This window comes from Bos mutus, chromosome 17, assembly GCF_027580195.1.
Source record: "Bos mutus isolate GX-2022 chromosome 17, NWIPB_WYAK_1.1, whole genome shotgun sequence".
NCBI lineage: Eukaryota > Metazoa > Chordata > Mammalia > Artiodactyla > Bovidae > Bos > Bos mutus.
The window spans coordinates 1,741,173-1,755,540 of NC_091633.1; the positions used below are offsets into that span (position 1 = coordinate 1,741,173).

General features: G+C 66.6%; 1 protein-coding gene across 6 annotated transcripts in view; it reads right to left on the reverse strand.

The window, feature by feature from the left end:
- The window catches only part of CABIN1 (calcineurin binding protein 1), a 71,664-nt gene that overhangs the window by 14,614 nt on the left and 42,682 nt on the right, over window positions 1-14,368 (reverse strand). For all 6 annotated transcript variants that reach the window (XM_070385777.1, XM_070385780.1, XM_070385781.1 and 3 more), the window contains one exon: window positions 9,285-9,398. In XM_070385777.1, coding sequence (XP_070241878.1) covers window positions 9,285-9,398 — 114 coding nt within the window. The remainder of the gene's footprint in view (window positions 1-9,284; window positions 9,399-14,368) is intronic.

Genomic DNA, 14,368 nt, shown 5'->3' on the forward strand with positions numbered 1-14,368 from the left:
CAAAGCCGCCGGGCGCACACAGCGCCTTCCCCAGCGTTTTCCGTGGGGCGGCCCCGTGGAGTCACCCCCCAGCCCCTGGTTGCTTCTCCCCCTCCCCGGCTGAGAGGCACAGCAGGGGCAAAGCTGATGGGAGACGCTGCCTCCAGCCCAGGCCGGGCACCAGCCCCCACACCGTTTCTTCCCCAGCCCAGCAGTACCAGGACTGACCCGTTCTCCTCTGACCGACACCCAGAGGCCTCAGGGCCGCCTGGCCCATCCTGGTGACAGCCCCCCCAAGCCAAGTAGCTTCCACTTGTCCTGCCCAGGCTGGCTCCTGCCCACCAGCTTTCCCGGGCTTGCCACGTGCCCCTGATCCAAACAGGCCCAAGGCTAGCCTTCAGCCGGCAGCTTTTGCACTCCCGGGCCACCCTGTGTCCAGGGCCACAGCAGCAGTCTGGCACCCCCCTGGAGGATCATAACTCCGCCTGGCACTGGAAGGACCTGGGCTGGGCTCCCAGAGAGCACAGAGCCACAGGGAGATGGGCCACCTCGAGGCTGTGCCCACAGCGCTGGGTCTCAGGCCAGGAGAGCCTGGGCCGCGTGTCAGGTCGCAGCAGCCACGCCCTGTCCACACTCGTATCGTCACCTGCTGGGAGCTCGGGCCACCAGCTGTCCTCGCACGGCCCCACCTGGCCATCCCTGCTTGCTCTCTGCTCCCCACCACCTCTCGGGTAAACACCTGCACCCCTGTGGGGGCTGAGAGCCCAGAGGTGGCCACCAAAGCCAGAGGGAGCCACAGGAGGTGGGACTGCTCGACTCTGGACTTGTCTGCGCGAGTAACCCCTGGCAGGGCAGACAAAAGCAAGAAGATCAGAGGTAAAGCCCAGGAGTCTCCAGGTGTCCCTGTCAAATGAGCAGCAGAGAACGAATAGAGGCCTTCGGGCGGAGACTGTCATCTGTGTGCGAATGGAAAGGAAGACTCCAAGGCCAAGAGGCGTGTGGTGGCCCGGGGTGTGGAACCCAGACAAACACGGGCAAGGCCCCAGGCCTGCGGCCAGCGGGGCACGCGGCAGGCCTGCTAGCACCTCTCTGGACCCCTCGTGCTCGCTGGGCAGCACAGGCCTCTCCAGTGGCCACCCCCTCCTGGAAACGTGCACCTGTGCTTCGCTACACACACCTGAGGCCCGCACCCCCAGACTCAGGGCTGGCTGCTGCCCAGGCGCCCCCGGCTGTGCTGTCCACGGGGACCACGTGGCCCAGGGGCCCGCGCAGCCACCCTGTAAGACCTGAGCCAACACAGGCCTGCAGACTGCTCCGGTTCCTGCCTGCGGGCTGTTAACCCAGCCCTCCCCCGACCTAACCCCCGTCTTCCCAGGGCTGAGTCCAGCTCTGCCCAAGTGGCAGGAACGCGTCTCGGAGCTCCCAGCCCACGCTCTCGGCGCCGGGCCTTCATGCTGCCAGCTGGCGTGCAGGCGTGGGCCTCCCCACTGTGGGGTGCCGGCTCCGTCTGTCGTGCGCCGGGGCAGCCTCTCTGCTGGAAGCGCGCCAGCCCCCTCTCCTTCCCCCAGTGGCCTGGAAAGGCACTTGCCTTCCCCCCTGGGCGCACAGACCCCAGCTGCCACCCTGCCATGTTCCCACTAGAGCCTCTGGTGCTCAGGAGCAGCTCAGACTGTGCTCTGCAGAGGGTCGCGGGCAGCACCGAGTCCAGCTACTTTGCCTATCTGACCTGTGAGTGAGGACACGGGCTTGAACGGGGGCCTACCCGGGGAAACGGAGGGCCGTGTGCAAGGACGACCCTGTCCCCGTGGCCTGGGGCGGCATCCACCTCAGCAGACGGCTGTGCCTGCAGCCACACTCAGCTCCGCGTTGAGCACGCCTACCAGGGCCTGACCCACAGGCCCAACCGTGGATGCCAAGACTGCCGTGGGGAGGCTCGGCCATGGCCACGGCCAGCTTGGCTGACCTGGTAGGTCTAGGACAGGGTGGGGGCCAGAGTGGCTTCGGGAAGAAGGGGCAGGCGTCCGGGCTGGGTGCTGATGGCCGAGGACCCCCCAAATGGAGGGGGGACGGTCAGGGGGCCCACGTGGGCGGAATGCCAGGGGTCTGGGGGGGTGGGCAGCATGGAGCAAGGGGCTGGCAGGCTCAGAGGTCTTGGTGACCTGGCCGGGGCTCACCAGCATCTCCGTGGAACAAGAGGGTGCTAGGGCTCGGCTCCTCTACGCCCGCCCCACATCAGGGGCCTGGGAACGAGAGCGGCCGTCTCGGCGGGACTGCTGAGCCACCCCGTTTCACCTCAGGAGGGGCCACATCCTAGAAAAGCCGGGTCTGACGTGCACACAGAGGAAACCAGGCCGACTCCTCCCACCCCAACCCCGGTTCCACGCGGCCCTGCATGGGCTTGGGGGCATCTGCGCCTCAGCCTGTGCCCGGTGTCTCTCCTGGACAACTGACCTGGGGTCCTCCACGGGGAGGGGCGAGCTGAGGCGGGCAGGGATCGAGCACGGACCACAGACACAGCCAGCAGCTCCAGCGGAACGGCCGCAGGGGAACAGGCTCGGCCCGCAGAGCCCGGCTCCCCTCACAGGTGTGCGGCGTCATCCCCACCCACGGGGCTCCTGGAGCCCAGGGCGCCCCAGCCCACCTGAGGAGGGCCAGCTGGGCCTCTTGCTGGAAATGAAGCCCAGGCCAGCGCTGCCGGGGCCCGGGCCGGGCCGGAGCCTGAGCCTGTGCCAGCCTGGTGCTGGGCTGGGCCTGCTGGGGAAGCTCCACCTACCCTGGCACACCCTAGTTTCCAGCTTCCTACACGTGATCAGGGGTCGACATTTCAGAATTTGTTTTTAATCAACCACATTCCTGCAACATCCTTCCCACCTGGCCCTGAGCCCCTGCACCCCCTCCCAGTGGGCCGGTGAGCTCTGCTCCACGAGGTCCCTGTCCCAGCTGTGGCTGTGCCCACCCGTGGGGCCTTCCTGCACCCGCTCCTAGATGCGGTGGCCCCAAGACACATGCGGTCCTCAATAACCCCCTGAGGTGAGTCTGGTAAGGCCCACTCGGCAGACAAGAAACAGTCTAACCAGTGCTGACCATCTTGTCCAAAGCCACCAGCTACAGGTGGGGCCGGGTGTGGGGCAGGCCCGGGGCTGGCCGTGTGTGTGTGTCCCCGGCCAGGCCTGTGAGGGAGCCCGTGCTCCACCCTCAGGGGCATTTGTGAGCCGTAGCCTGTCACCGTGGAAACCAGGCGGGGGGCTCCTAGAGCCTGCCACTCTGGTTCGGATTTCAAACTCCATGCCACTCTCTCACAAGCCACTTGGTCAAACTTTCCAAGTAGGAAAAGTAGAAAGAAAGGTAGCATGGCATCTGAGCAGGGAAGCCCTGGCTGGCAAGCAGAGGGGTGGCAGGGCAGGGACCCTGGATCTCCCCCGGGCTCAGGCCCCCTCCAACAGGGAGCACGCGGCCAGAGCAGGTGGGCCCAACCCTTCCTGACTTTGGGAGCTGCTGCCCTTTCATGTGTGCCAACGGGGTGTGTGAGAAGGCGCTTTTGGAAAAAGGGCTGGAAAACCACTGACCTCATCCAGCTGGCTGGCCTTTGGACATGGGGAAACTGAGCTCAGACGGCTTGGACCAGGAAGTCAATAGCAGGGTGAACCCACGGGCAGGGCGGCATGCCAGGCCCCCCGTGGGCGTACAGGAGGCCCACGGTCAGGCCTGGCGTGGACGGGGTGTCCACAAGGCGCAGCACGTGGATGGAGGCCCCCACAGGCTGACCAGCACAGCAAGGGAGGCGGCCCGCAAGCCCAGCCCTGGTGGCCACCACGCGGGACACTCCTGAGCTCAGGGAACGATGGCGGGTCGGCTCCACGCCCTGGGGGATCCGCCCACCCTGTGCCCGGGCTTGCAGGCCACCACCCGGCCACAGGCTGGGCGCCATGGGGAGGGCCTGGACCTGGAGTGAGCCGGGTGCCCCATGGGGCCAGAGGACTGAGTGGACTGGCGCAGCCCTGCCTCCCTCCCCCAGCACAGGTCCCTGCGGCACCACCACCCCAGCCAGGGCCTCAGGGAGTCCCACCGGGTCCTGCTCCCGTGGCCCCAGGAGACACACCCCGCCCCGGCCCTCTCCATCATTGGTCTGAGCAGCTCCAAACCTTGGGCCTCCTCCGGAAGCTGCCCCCCTGCAGTCCTCCAGACGGCGCCTGGCCCGGGGCGGCATCCCAGGGGACGAAGCTGAGCCTGCTACGTGCCTGCCTCAGAAAGCCTCAGCAGGGCCACCAGTCCCGGGAGCCGGCTTCTGAGAAAGGACTTGCAGTGGGAAAGGTGTCCCCGCTGGAGACTGCTCTCAGGAACATGACATGGCAAGCTCCCAGCTGCTGGCCTGGGCTGGTCAGAAACTGGCGCGGAGGCTGCCTGCAGGACGTGGGCCCCGAGCTGAGTTCTGCACCCCCCTGGGGGGGGCTGTCACAGTAGGCTCAAGGATGCCAGGGGCTAAAGACCCCCACTGCCTGTTTCTGCCCAAGCATCCTGGCAGGGGGCAGCACGGTGAGCCCACACTGGCCTCCAGGGGCCAGGCGAGCATGCCGGCGGGGGCAGCCCACCTGGAGTGCAGAGATCTATGACCGCCGTGCTCCTGTCTGGGCGGGGCCTGGGCATCCTGTGCACCCAAAGGCCTTAGGTACCTGCTCCAGACCGAACCGGGCCCAGCGCGAGAAGGCCACAAAGTCCACCAAGCTTGCAGAGCCGGGGGCCGAGAAGGAAGGAGACCTCGGCGCAGCTAAGAAATCACAAGTGTGCTAACCTTTTAAAGGCTCTTAAAAACTGGGCCTTTTTTCCCTGGAGAACTTGAAGTGACTCTTCTGTTTACTCTGCTTCTGCAACCAGCCCATCGATCATTTCAACAATGCTAAAAATACCGCTGCGGCGGGTGGACCGGTACTACAGCCCGGGCTGGGGTGTCCTCGGGTTGAACGCCCACTTCTCTTGTGTCCCCTGGTCCCCCCTTCACCCCGATGTCAGGACGGTGCTGCTGCGCTCGCGGCCCCCGCCTCCCTTCCGGCGGCTCGGAGCGGTGCAGGCCGTGGGGAGGGACACGCCTGCCCCTTGTGGCCGTGTGCCCTCGGGCCCGTGCCCAGGGAAGCTGTGGTCTCCTGCCCAGGCCACATGCGCCCCTCATCGCCGGCAGGCTGACCCCAGCGTGGGGCCAGTGCCAGTCTCACCCTCCCGCCAGCCACGCTTCGGCACGAGACAGGGCGAAGCCCTCGTCCCTCCTCCAGCCCAGACTGGGAGTGCGGCCCCGGCCAGGCGCCTCCCCTGCTGGCACCTCCGTGAGACAGGACTGCCTGTTTCACTACGCCTGGGCCTGGGGCCCCGGGACCTCTCTCAGCCCAGCTGCCCCCGGCCCAGCACGAGTCGGCTCCACACCCGGCGACACGCGCCTCGAGGTGTGGGCAGAGGGACTGGTCACAGCCAGCTGAGCCGAGGGATGCGGACGTGGCGGGCCCAGCCTCGGACAAGCCGGGGGCTGCTGCCAGTGGCGGCGTGCTCTCTGGACTGGCCTGGCCCTGGCCCCAGCGGGTGCCGGGGGGCAGGAACATGCGGTGCGTGCAGAGCAGCACCTCTTCCCTGGGCTGAGCCTGCGAAGGGCCAGCACTTGGGGCCGCTGATGGGGGCGGTGCGGTGACTCAGTGGCAGGGGCGGATCAAGCCCCGAGGCAGGACTGCCCACCGGCCCCCAGGCGTGGAGCAGGGAGGGCGGGGGGAGGACAGCCAAGCCTGCTGTTGCGGCCGGCTCCGGCAGAGACCCCCGGGGCTTTCGAGGGCAGGAGGGGGTCATGTTTGCCCGCCAGGTACTGCTGGGGAGCTCTGGGCCCTGGAGGCCGCGTCCAGCCGGCACAGCAGTGCTCTCCCCGGGGGCGTGGGTGCCAGCCGAGGCCTGACCTGCACGCTGGGCACCGTCTCTGAACTCAGGGGCTCCTGGCCAGGACCTGGACCTGGCCCTCCCTAGCACCGGCCTCTGCAGCTGGGTGGGGCTGGCGGACCCCCAGTCACCCACCACTGGAGGCAGTCAGGGTGGGACAGACACCTGCCGAGAAGCAAGGGCGCCAGGGATGGAGGGACTCCTCTTCCTGCTCTGCCCATCCGGCAGGTGTTCCCCGCGGGCTCCCAAGCAGGGGCCTTCCTCCCACCAGGGCCCTTGGGGAGCACTCAGCTCCAAGGCACAGGCACGTCGCGACACAGAGACGACTCCTGACGACCGTGCTTCCTGTCGGTTTGAGCAGCGTGGAGTTGGGACAGGACCACCGGGTGTGGTGCCTGCCGAGTGTGCCAGAGCCCCCGGGGCAAAGGGACAGGCCTGGGTATGGGAAGGGGCCCCTGTCGCCCTGGGCACCCCACGGGCAGACCAAGATGCAAGCTGCTTTGGTTCTGAGAGCCCGGGCAGCGGGGCAGATGGGTCGGGGCGCTGCCGTACCAGCAGAGCCACAGCCTCCGACCGCGGCGGGAGGGCAGGCGTGGGCGCCAGGCCGCACAGGCGGGCCCAGGGGTGCGTGTGGACAGCGACGTTCGCATCTCAGGCTGCCCCACCTGAGCCGGGCAAGCCCCCACCCTCTAGCCGGGCCCGTCTGGTACCAGGCCCCCCGCTGCACCCACCCTCAAGCCCCAAGCAGGCCGCCTTCCGGTCCTCAGGGCCCAGAGCGTGCCGAGGGCTCCCACCCACCTGTCATGATCACCTGCCGGGGGCAGTCCTGTGCCGGGTCTGGGCCTTGTGAGGAGGGCAGGGCGGGAGCCCAGCTGGCCAGGCCGAGAGACCGGCCCGGGTGCCGTGGGTCCCTGCAGCCTGAGCTGGGGGCGGGCCTGAGGGGAGGGGTGGCCCGCGCCTCCACTCTGCTCCCTCCCGCTCAGGTCCCTGCCTCGCTGCCGGCACAGCCCAGGATGCGGGAAGAGTGCACGCTGGGGCGCTCCCGTCCCTTCTTTCACTCAGCCTGGAAACTGGGTTGAAACAGGAAAAGAACCTGCTTGCTAAAATCGGTGAGCATTCTGGGGAAGAAAGGAGCGCCGTCTCTGGTTTCGTTACCATGGGAATGTTTCTGGATCGACTACCAGGGGAAAGAGGTGCGCCCTGGACAGAGCAGCCCAGCTCCAGCCATCACAGGCCTGCCACCAGACGTGCAAACGCCTGCCCGAGAAGCCCTGGAAGCTTCTGGGCCTCAGAAACGTGCCCCCGGCCTCTGCATCCCTGGTCTGCTCTGCAGACCCTCAAGGCTGGCACTGGGTCAGGAGGGCACCGCCCGCAGGCCCAGCCCTGCCTCGCTGCCTCCCGCCAGCCTGTGTGCCCACGCTGGGCTCCCCGCTCCCTGCACGGTTGTCCTGAGGAGCCACCACTGAGTCACGCGGCCACATGCCGTCTGCCCGTCCCTCCCTGGGGCCCAGGCCAGACCGTGCCAGGCGGACAAGGCTGCAGCCTCAGCCAGCACCGCGCAGCAGCCCTGGGTCTGCTCTGGTGAAGGCCCGGCCGGCCTGCCTGTCGGGGGTGGGGGTGCTGGGGCCATGGCCGCCCCAGAGACAAGCCTGGGCCGGGACCCAGCCCGCCCCGGCTCAGTCCACAGGTGGGACTTTCCAGGGCAGTGAAGGGGTGGGTGGGAGCCGGGGCCCCAGTCAGGCTGGGGGCGGGGGTAGGGGGGCTGGATATGTGCCAAGTCCATGCCCCTCCCTCAGACGCTGCATGTGGCCTCTGCTGTGGGCCCCCAGCCCCCTCACGCCCCGAGGAGGGCCCGGTGCTGCCTCTGCCCTGGCCGCCCTCCCACCCGCGTCTGGGCGGGGCCGCATCAGGGGCGCATAGTATCGGGCCCCCAGCCCCGCAGCCAGCACGCACACACGGCCGCGGGTGGCCTGCAGCCCTCGGGGAACATCCCCAAGACTCAGGGTCAAGATACCACCACCAGAAAACACCCCCACACAGACACACAGGCATGTCTTCTCAGGTGAATGGCACGCCTGATTCTGCGCACGAACACTTGGAAGGAGCGGCAGCTGCCCCCCACAATGCTGCTACGGAGGGCAGGGCGCCCAGGGCTGGGCTCAGCCGTGCGACTCAGCTGTTGGCAGCTACAGCGTGCCCGACGTGGCTCCACGGCTGTCAGACGCTGCCCATGACAAGCGGGAGATGGGTCTCCCGGCCCCAGCCCCGAGGACGAGGGGGCCACAATGGCCCTGCCGGTACCTCCTCAGGGCCAGCCCCCAGGCCTCCGCCCCACCCCTGGCCAAGGCGGCAACCTCAGCTCATTGGGAGGGAGAAAAGGGGTCATCCTGACCCCCCAGCCCCGTCAGTGGGCTCCACAGTGGGCAGGCCATGGAAGGACACCCACGTGACGAGGGCCGGTGGCTGCAGCCTGGGCATCTGGGTGGGAGGGAGGCCCTCGCGCATTGCAAACCCCCAGTACCACCCAGACTGACTGTGGGTTCTGTCCACCACCTGCCTATGAAACACTCTCAGGGAGAGGCTGGCAGGGACAGGCTCCCAGCTCGAGAGCCCCGCTCGACCCCAGGTCACGCCTGAGTAGGAGGGGAAGTGTCGTGGACCCAGACAACCCCCACCTGGTTACCTCTCAGCTCGAGAGCCAGCGTCTGCCGCACCCTTCCAGACCTAAGTCCTGCCCCCCACCAGCTCTGGCCCAGGCCAGTCCCGCCGATCGCTTTCCCAAGACGTGACAAGGAACCCAGGAAAACACAGGAGAAAGCAAAGCTCAGAGGATCTGTGTGACATGCCAAAGCACCCCCCTGAGGACAGGGTGGGCAGGCCGGGGATCCAGAGGTGAGATGGCGAGAGTGCAGACCAGCGGTCTCTGTGCCAGCAGAGCGAGGGAGCGAGGCCCGGCCGGGGGGCAGCCGCGAGCTCCTGGGGCCCCAGGGGCGGGACCCCACCCTGTGTGAAGCACCAGAGGGCACTCAGAGCCCAGCACTGGCCACACTCGCTTTCTCTGCAGCAGCGCGGCCCCAGCCAACCCCGGTGCCTAGGTCCCCACGGGGGGAGCAGGGCACAGGCCTGGGAACCCTCGCACGGAGCCCCCTGTGCGGCCCCAGAGCCCCGCCAAGCTCCCCAGGCCTCTCCCACAGGTGCCGGGAGGGGCAGCCACCTGCCAGGAGCCTCTCGACAAGCAGGGCGCGCTCCCCAGCCTGGCGCACTCTCGCCTGCGCCACCCCGCAAGGCCTCTGAGGATGCCGCCCTCCCGCCTACCCCGGGGTCATTTCCCGCGCCCGCCGCCCATGACAGGCGCCAGCAGCCCGCAGCCGCGGAAATCAACAAGGCAAAGTACTCACGTTGAAGAAATTGGTCTTGTTCCTCTCGCAGAAGAGCCCCTGTGCCGGCATGTGCTGCAGCTGTTGCCACGGGATACCACTGCCTAGCAACACGTCGCGGGCCCACTGGAGGTTCTGGGGAAGCAAGAAGTAGGTTGGGAGTGAGTGTGTGGGCAGCTCCGGGCACCCACGGGGAGGGGGGCAGTCCCCTCCTTCCAGGCTGCGCCAGCCAAGCGGCAGCGCCCACAGACAGCCGTCCTGTGGCGCCCACGGCCCTGGCTTGATCACCCGGCCGCGGGTACATTTCCGAGCTGGTCTCACGCCCCGCACAGCTGACCTAGGAGAGCACGGCCGCGGACTGCCTAGGGAGGGCACAGACAGGGATGCCTGGCCCTGCCCAGCTGCGCAAGATGCTGCATGGACCCAGCACCCCACTGTCGGACGGGGTCCCCCAGCAGCCTAAAGGGTCCAGGCTGACCTGTCAGTCCGCGGATGACAGCCCTAGGCCCGGGGGAGCCGGGGCTACAAGCCGCCAGGGGAAGCGAGTTTGTGGGAGGGGCTCCGTCCACGGCTCAGGCCGCGGTTCTCTCGGTGGAAGCAGGGAGGGCGAGGCCTGAACACCAGGCCCTTGAGGGGAGCGCAGACGGGGCTGATCCGTCAGCCTCCCACAGACAGCTCCTGGGAGCCAGGAGGCTGGCGCATGAGGCCGTGCTGTTAGAAACACTCCCGCTGCCCCCCAAACAGGCTCGCGGGTGCCCGGATCTGCTGGCAGAGCTACACGCACGTGCTGGCCCGTGTGGGGGTGCCCCGCAGCCCTGGGGACTAGACCACCCTCTCCGGGCCTCCGCTGCCCACGTGGAGGATGCCAGTGGCCACTGGGCCACTCCTAGGGCCAGGATGCCAGCAGGAAAGCCTCTGTCTGCACACCCACTCCTCCTCCTAGGAGCTGGCCTGCCCTGACCTTGGCGACATGAGCCTCTGGCCTGCCCTGCCTTCCCCCCTGCCAAGCTCTCAGGGAGGTATCCCTGGGAGGCAGGAGGCTGGGGCGGGCGTGAGGCCAGTGTCTCCCTTGAGTTCCCTCTGTGTGGGGATGCCTCAGGTCTCACAAGGCCGGTCGCACGTCCCTACCTGGCGGGCAGCATGAACTTGCCTGTCCTCACACAGCTTGAGCAGAGAGGCTGTGGGCCACCCCTCTCCCAAGACCCGGGCGGGCTGCACCAGCTGAGCCTGAGGGGGAGGGCTGGCCCATGCTCAGGGGTCTGAGGCCCCTCCCTCACCTCACGTGGCTCAGGCCCCTCTGCCAGCCTCACTCTCTGTCACTGGGCATAGCCTCTTAGTGACACGCCGGTGGGAGCTGTTGTTAGGGCACTGCCACGGCCCAGAGGGGAGGACCCCAGAAGCGGGCAAGGCTCAGGAAGGCTGGGGGGCACGGGGCTGGGGGGCACGGGGAAGGCCCCGCGGTGGAGTACGGGCGGGGCCGGGCCGGGCAGGCCCTCCTCTGTCTGTCCTCACTAGGAGGCCCAGACAAGCCCCTGCTTCTGGGTGGGGTGCAGGGAGCGGCACAGAGGGGCCGGGCCATCTCCATGCCCGGCCCAGGCTCGGCTTCTCTTGGGACATCCGTGACCCAGGAGGGCCAGAGTGGGCAGAGGATGGCAAGAGCAGCCTGGCACGGGAACCCCGCACCACTGGGGGAGAAGCAGGAAGCCCGCACGGGGAAGCACGCTGCTTGGGGTCGGCGGGCACCTCCAGGCAGGCAACACCCAGGCGCCATGCATGGGGGCGCCAGCGTCCCGGTGTGGCTTGGGCTGCATCTCCCTCATGGGTCATCGCGTGGGGCGTCTCTTCTGCTGCTGCCTGGCCCTGCGTGTGTCTTCTTGGAGAGATGTCTATTCAGGGCCTTTGCCCATTTTTAAGTTGGGCTGGCTTTTAATTAATGAGTTGTCAGAGCTCTTCGTGTCTCCTGGATACTAGTCTCTTGTCAGATGCGTGATCTGCACATCTCTCTCCCACCCTGCCGATCCTCTTCCCGCTTTGGCAGTGTCCTTTGAAGCACAGAAGTTTCCCATTTTGATGGTGTCTGGTTTACTCATCTGTTTCCGGTCACCTGTGCTTTTAGCGTTGTATCTATGGAATCATCGCCTAACCCGAGATCACTAAGATTTACGTGTATGTTTTCTTCTAGGAGTCTTGTAGTTTCAGCTCTGAAATTGAGGTCTTCAATCCATTTCAAGTTAACTTCTGTACACACTGTGATGGCATCCCCTACTCCATGGAAATGAGTTTGAGCAAGCTCTGGAGTTGGTGATGGACAGGGAGGCCTGGCATGCTGCCGTCCACGGGGTCGCAAAGAGTCAGACACGACTGAGCGCACAGGCAGGCCTCCAACTTCACTCTGGCTGTCCAGTTATCCAGCGCCGTTTGTTGTCCTTTTCTGCCACGAAAGGACTGTGGCAGCCTCGTTGAACATCTAGTGACCACAGACGCACCCGTTCACTGCTGGACTCCCGACTCGCCTGCGCTGATGTGTGATCGCCCCCGAGAGCAGCGCCACACTGGTTCTCCTTTTAGCTGTGACGCAACACGTAATGCAAACTCCACCAGAGGAACCACTTTCAAGTGAGCAGCTCACGACGTCGTGCGTCCACACCGCTGTGCAAGCGTGTCTCGAGCCCCCCTGGGACTCTTCGCCTTGCCAATCTGAGCCCCGTCCCCATTCAACAGCAGGTCCTGGGACCACACGTGTGTGGAGTTCCACCGGATTTGTTCTTTTTTTGTGTCTGACTAATTTCACTGAGGACATGCGTGTTGGAGCAGGCATCAGAGTGTCCTTTCTTTTTAAGGCTGAATAATATTCCACCCTGCTTTGATTACTGGAGATTTGCAGTGAGCTCTGACATTGGGACGTGTGAGTTTTCCAGGTCCGTCCTTTTCCAAGACTGTCTGGCTCCAGGAGCACATTGTAACCCACTCAGTCCTGATCCCTCGCAGCAGGTGGGGTCCCCGGTTCTCCAGGCGAGCCAGAGGCAGCAGGCTGGTGGAGCACACAGAGTCATTCTTCAGCGAGCTCCAGGACCCCTGTGCTGCAAGGTCTCTGCGTGGCCCATGTGGATGGTGGGAACCACAATTTTATGAGCAATGCCACGGCCTAGGACTCCAACTCCTGCCAAGACCAAGCCCTTGGAGAACCACGAGCAGCAGGCACCGGGCTCGGGGGCGGTGGCCTTCCCCGAGGCGTGGGAGCACCTAGGAGCCTGTGTCCTCAGGCGTGCCCCCCACCGCGGGCCAGCAGAAGCCACACCTTGGGGGGCCCCAAGGCGGGAGTCTGGTGTATAGCAAAGCTGACCCTGGGCTGGAGAGCAGCCTTGGGGGATGTCAAGGGTCCCCAGGGATGGACGACTACAGAAGGGCTGGGGGGGCCGCAAGCCTGGGTGGTGCCAACACGGAGGAGACGGGCTGTGGTCCTCGGGTGGGGCCCTTGGGCAGGACCCGAGGGCTCTGAGGCTGGCTCCACTGGGGCCGCTCTGCCGGGGGCAGCCACAGAGCCATAAGCGGGGAGCATGGAGATGCCACCACCACGCCCAGGCGGGCTCGACAAGGAAACGGACTGCTGCTGAGCCCGCACAGCAGGAAGCGTCTGTTACCCAACAGCTGTGTGGGAGGTGGTCACCGCTGGTCAGAGACAGGCCACCAAGAGCTCTGGCCAGGCCCCAGGACGGCAGGCTGCCCCACCGGGCCCGGCGCTCAGCCTGTGAGGCAGCGAGGTGTTTGAAAGCCACCCAGCAAGGCCTCTGTGCAGAGCAAACAGCAGCCTGCGGGGCCCCCGGCTGCTGCAGAAAGGGAAGTCCATCTTGGGGAAGCAGGCCACCAGGCGGGACATGCGGGGACTGAGGAGCTGCAGATGTGCGGTATGGCCCCACAGAACAGACAGCTGGGCAGCCTCGTCCCTGCCACTGGGCCCACATCCACCCCACAGGCCCCACAGCCCATCAGCCCAGCACAGGGGACCCAAACAACCTGGGCTAATTTGCAGAAGAGCACAGGGCCAACAGTGAGCAGGGACAGGCCCACGGTGAGTGTCGGGGGAGGCGCGGTGGAGACGGCTGGGCCCCGGGAGCCGGGCTGCCTGACGTCGAGCAGAGGACGTGACCACTGACGGTCACTGTCGTGTGTGCAAATACACACACAGGGCGGCCTTTGTCTCACACCAGCAGGACTGTGGACGGCGCCCCCGAGTTCTACAGCTGACATAAGTGTGGTTTCCTGCTTTTTGAAAACCCGCCCAGCAAGGACACAGGCTGAGGAGCCCGCACGGCCCAACCCCAGGCCCAGATTAGAGCCATCTGTGGGAGTGCGGAGGCGCCCGGGGCCCCACGGGGCCTGCGCGGCAGCCCCGCTCTCCCTCCAGCAGCCGGTGACCGCCCCTCCGTTCTCAGGGCATCTCACCCCCCAGGTCCCTTCTCAGCCCTGCTTCTAGAGGAGGCAAGAGCGCTCGCAGGCCCCACAGACTGCTCCTGAGGAGCTTCATTCAAACCCAGGTCTGCCAGGTGCAGAAGGCCCGGGTACGGCCGGGCTGGCAGGGACGTGCAGCAGGGGCCGGGAAAGCTGGAGAGCCCGCAGCCCCTGCCAGGCTGCAGTGCCCGTGTGCCCTGCCCTGGGGAGCCGGCCTGCCGCACGCACAGCCACTCCACACCGCGCCACGCCCCACAGCAGCTGTCAGGGGGCTTCCTGCCACAGTCAGCTCTGCTCAGGTTGTTTGCCCTCCCTGCCTCTTCAGGCCCCCAGCACGGGCCTCTGGGGGGAGCAGCTCCTGAGCCCGGCCTTACTGAGCGGGGGAGCCAGACAAGAGTGGAGGCCACAGCCAGACCTGGGGGCCACCCTGCCAGCCCCTCGCCTGCCTGGGCAACGCCTTCCCCTCCCTGCAGCCACCAGGGCGCCTCCACCCTCGGGCTCCAAGAGCGGTGCCTTCCTCCAGACACAGCAGCACCGCAGCCTGCCTGGGCCCCACTACTTTCCCTGTGGGACCCGTCACGATGGGACTCGCCTTATTGGCTCACTGGTGTATTGCAGATCTGGCCCGTGTGAATGCAGCTCTGGGGGGCTGTCTC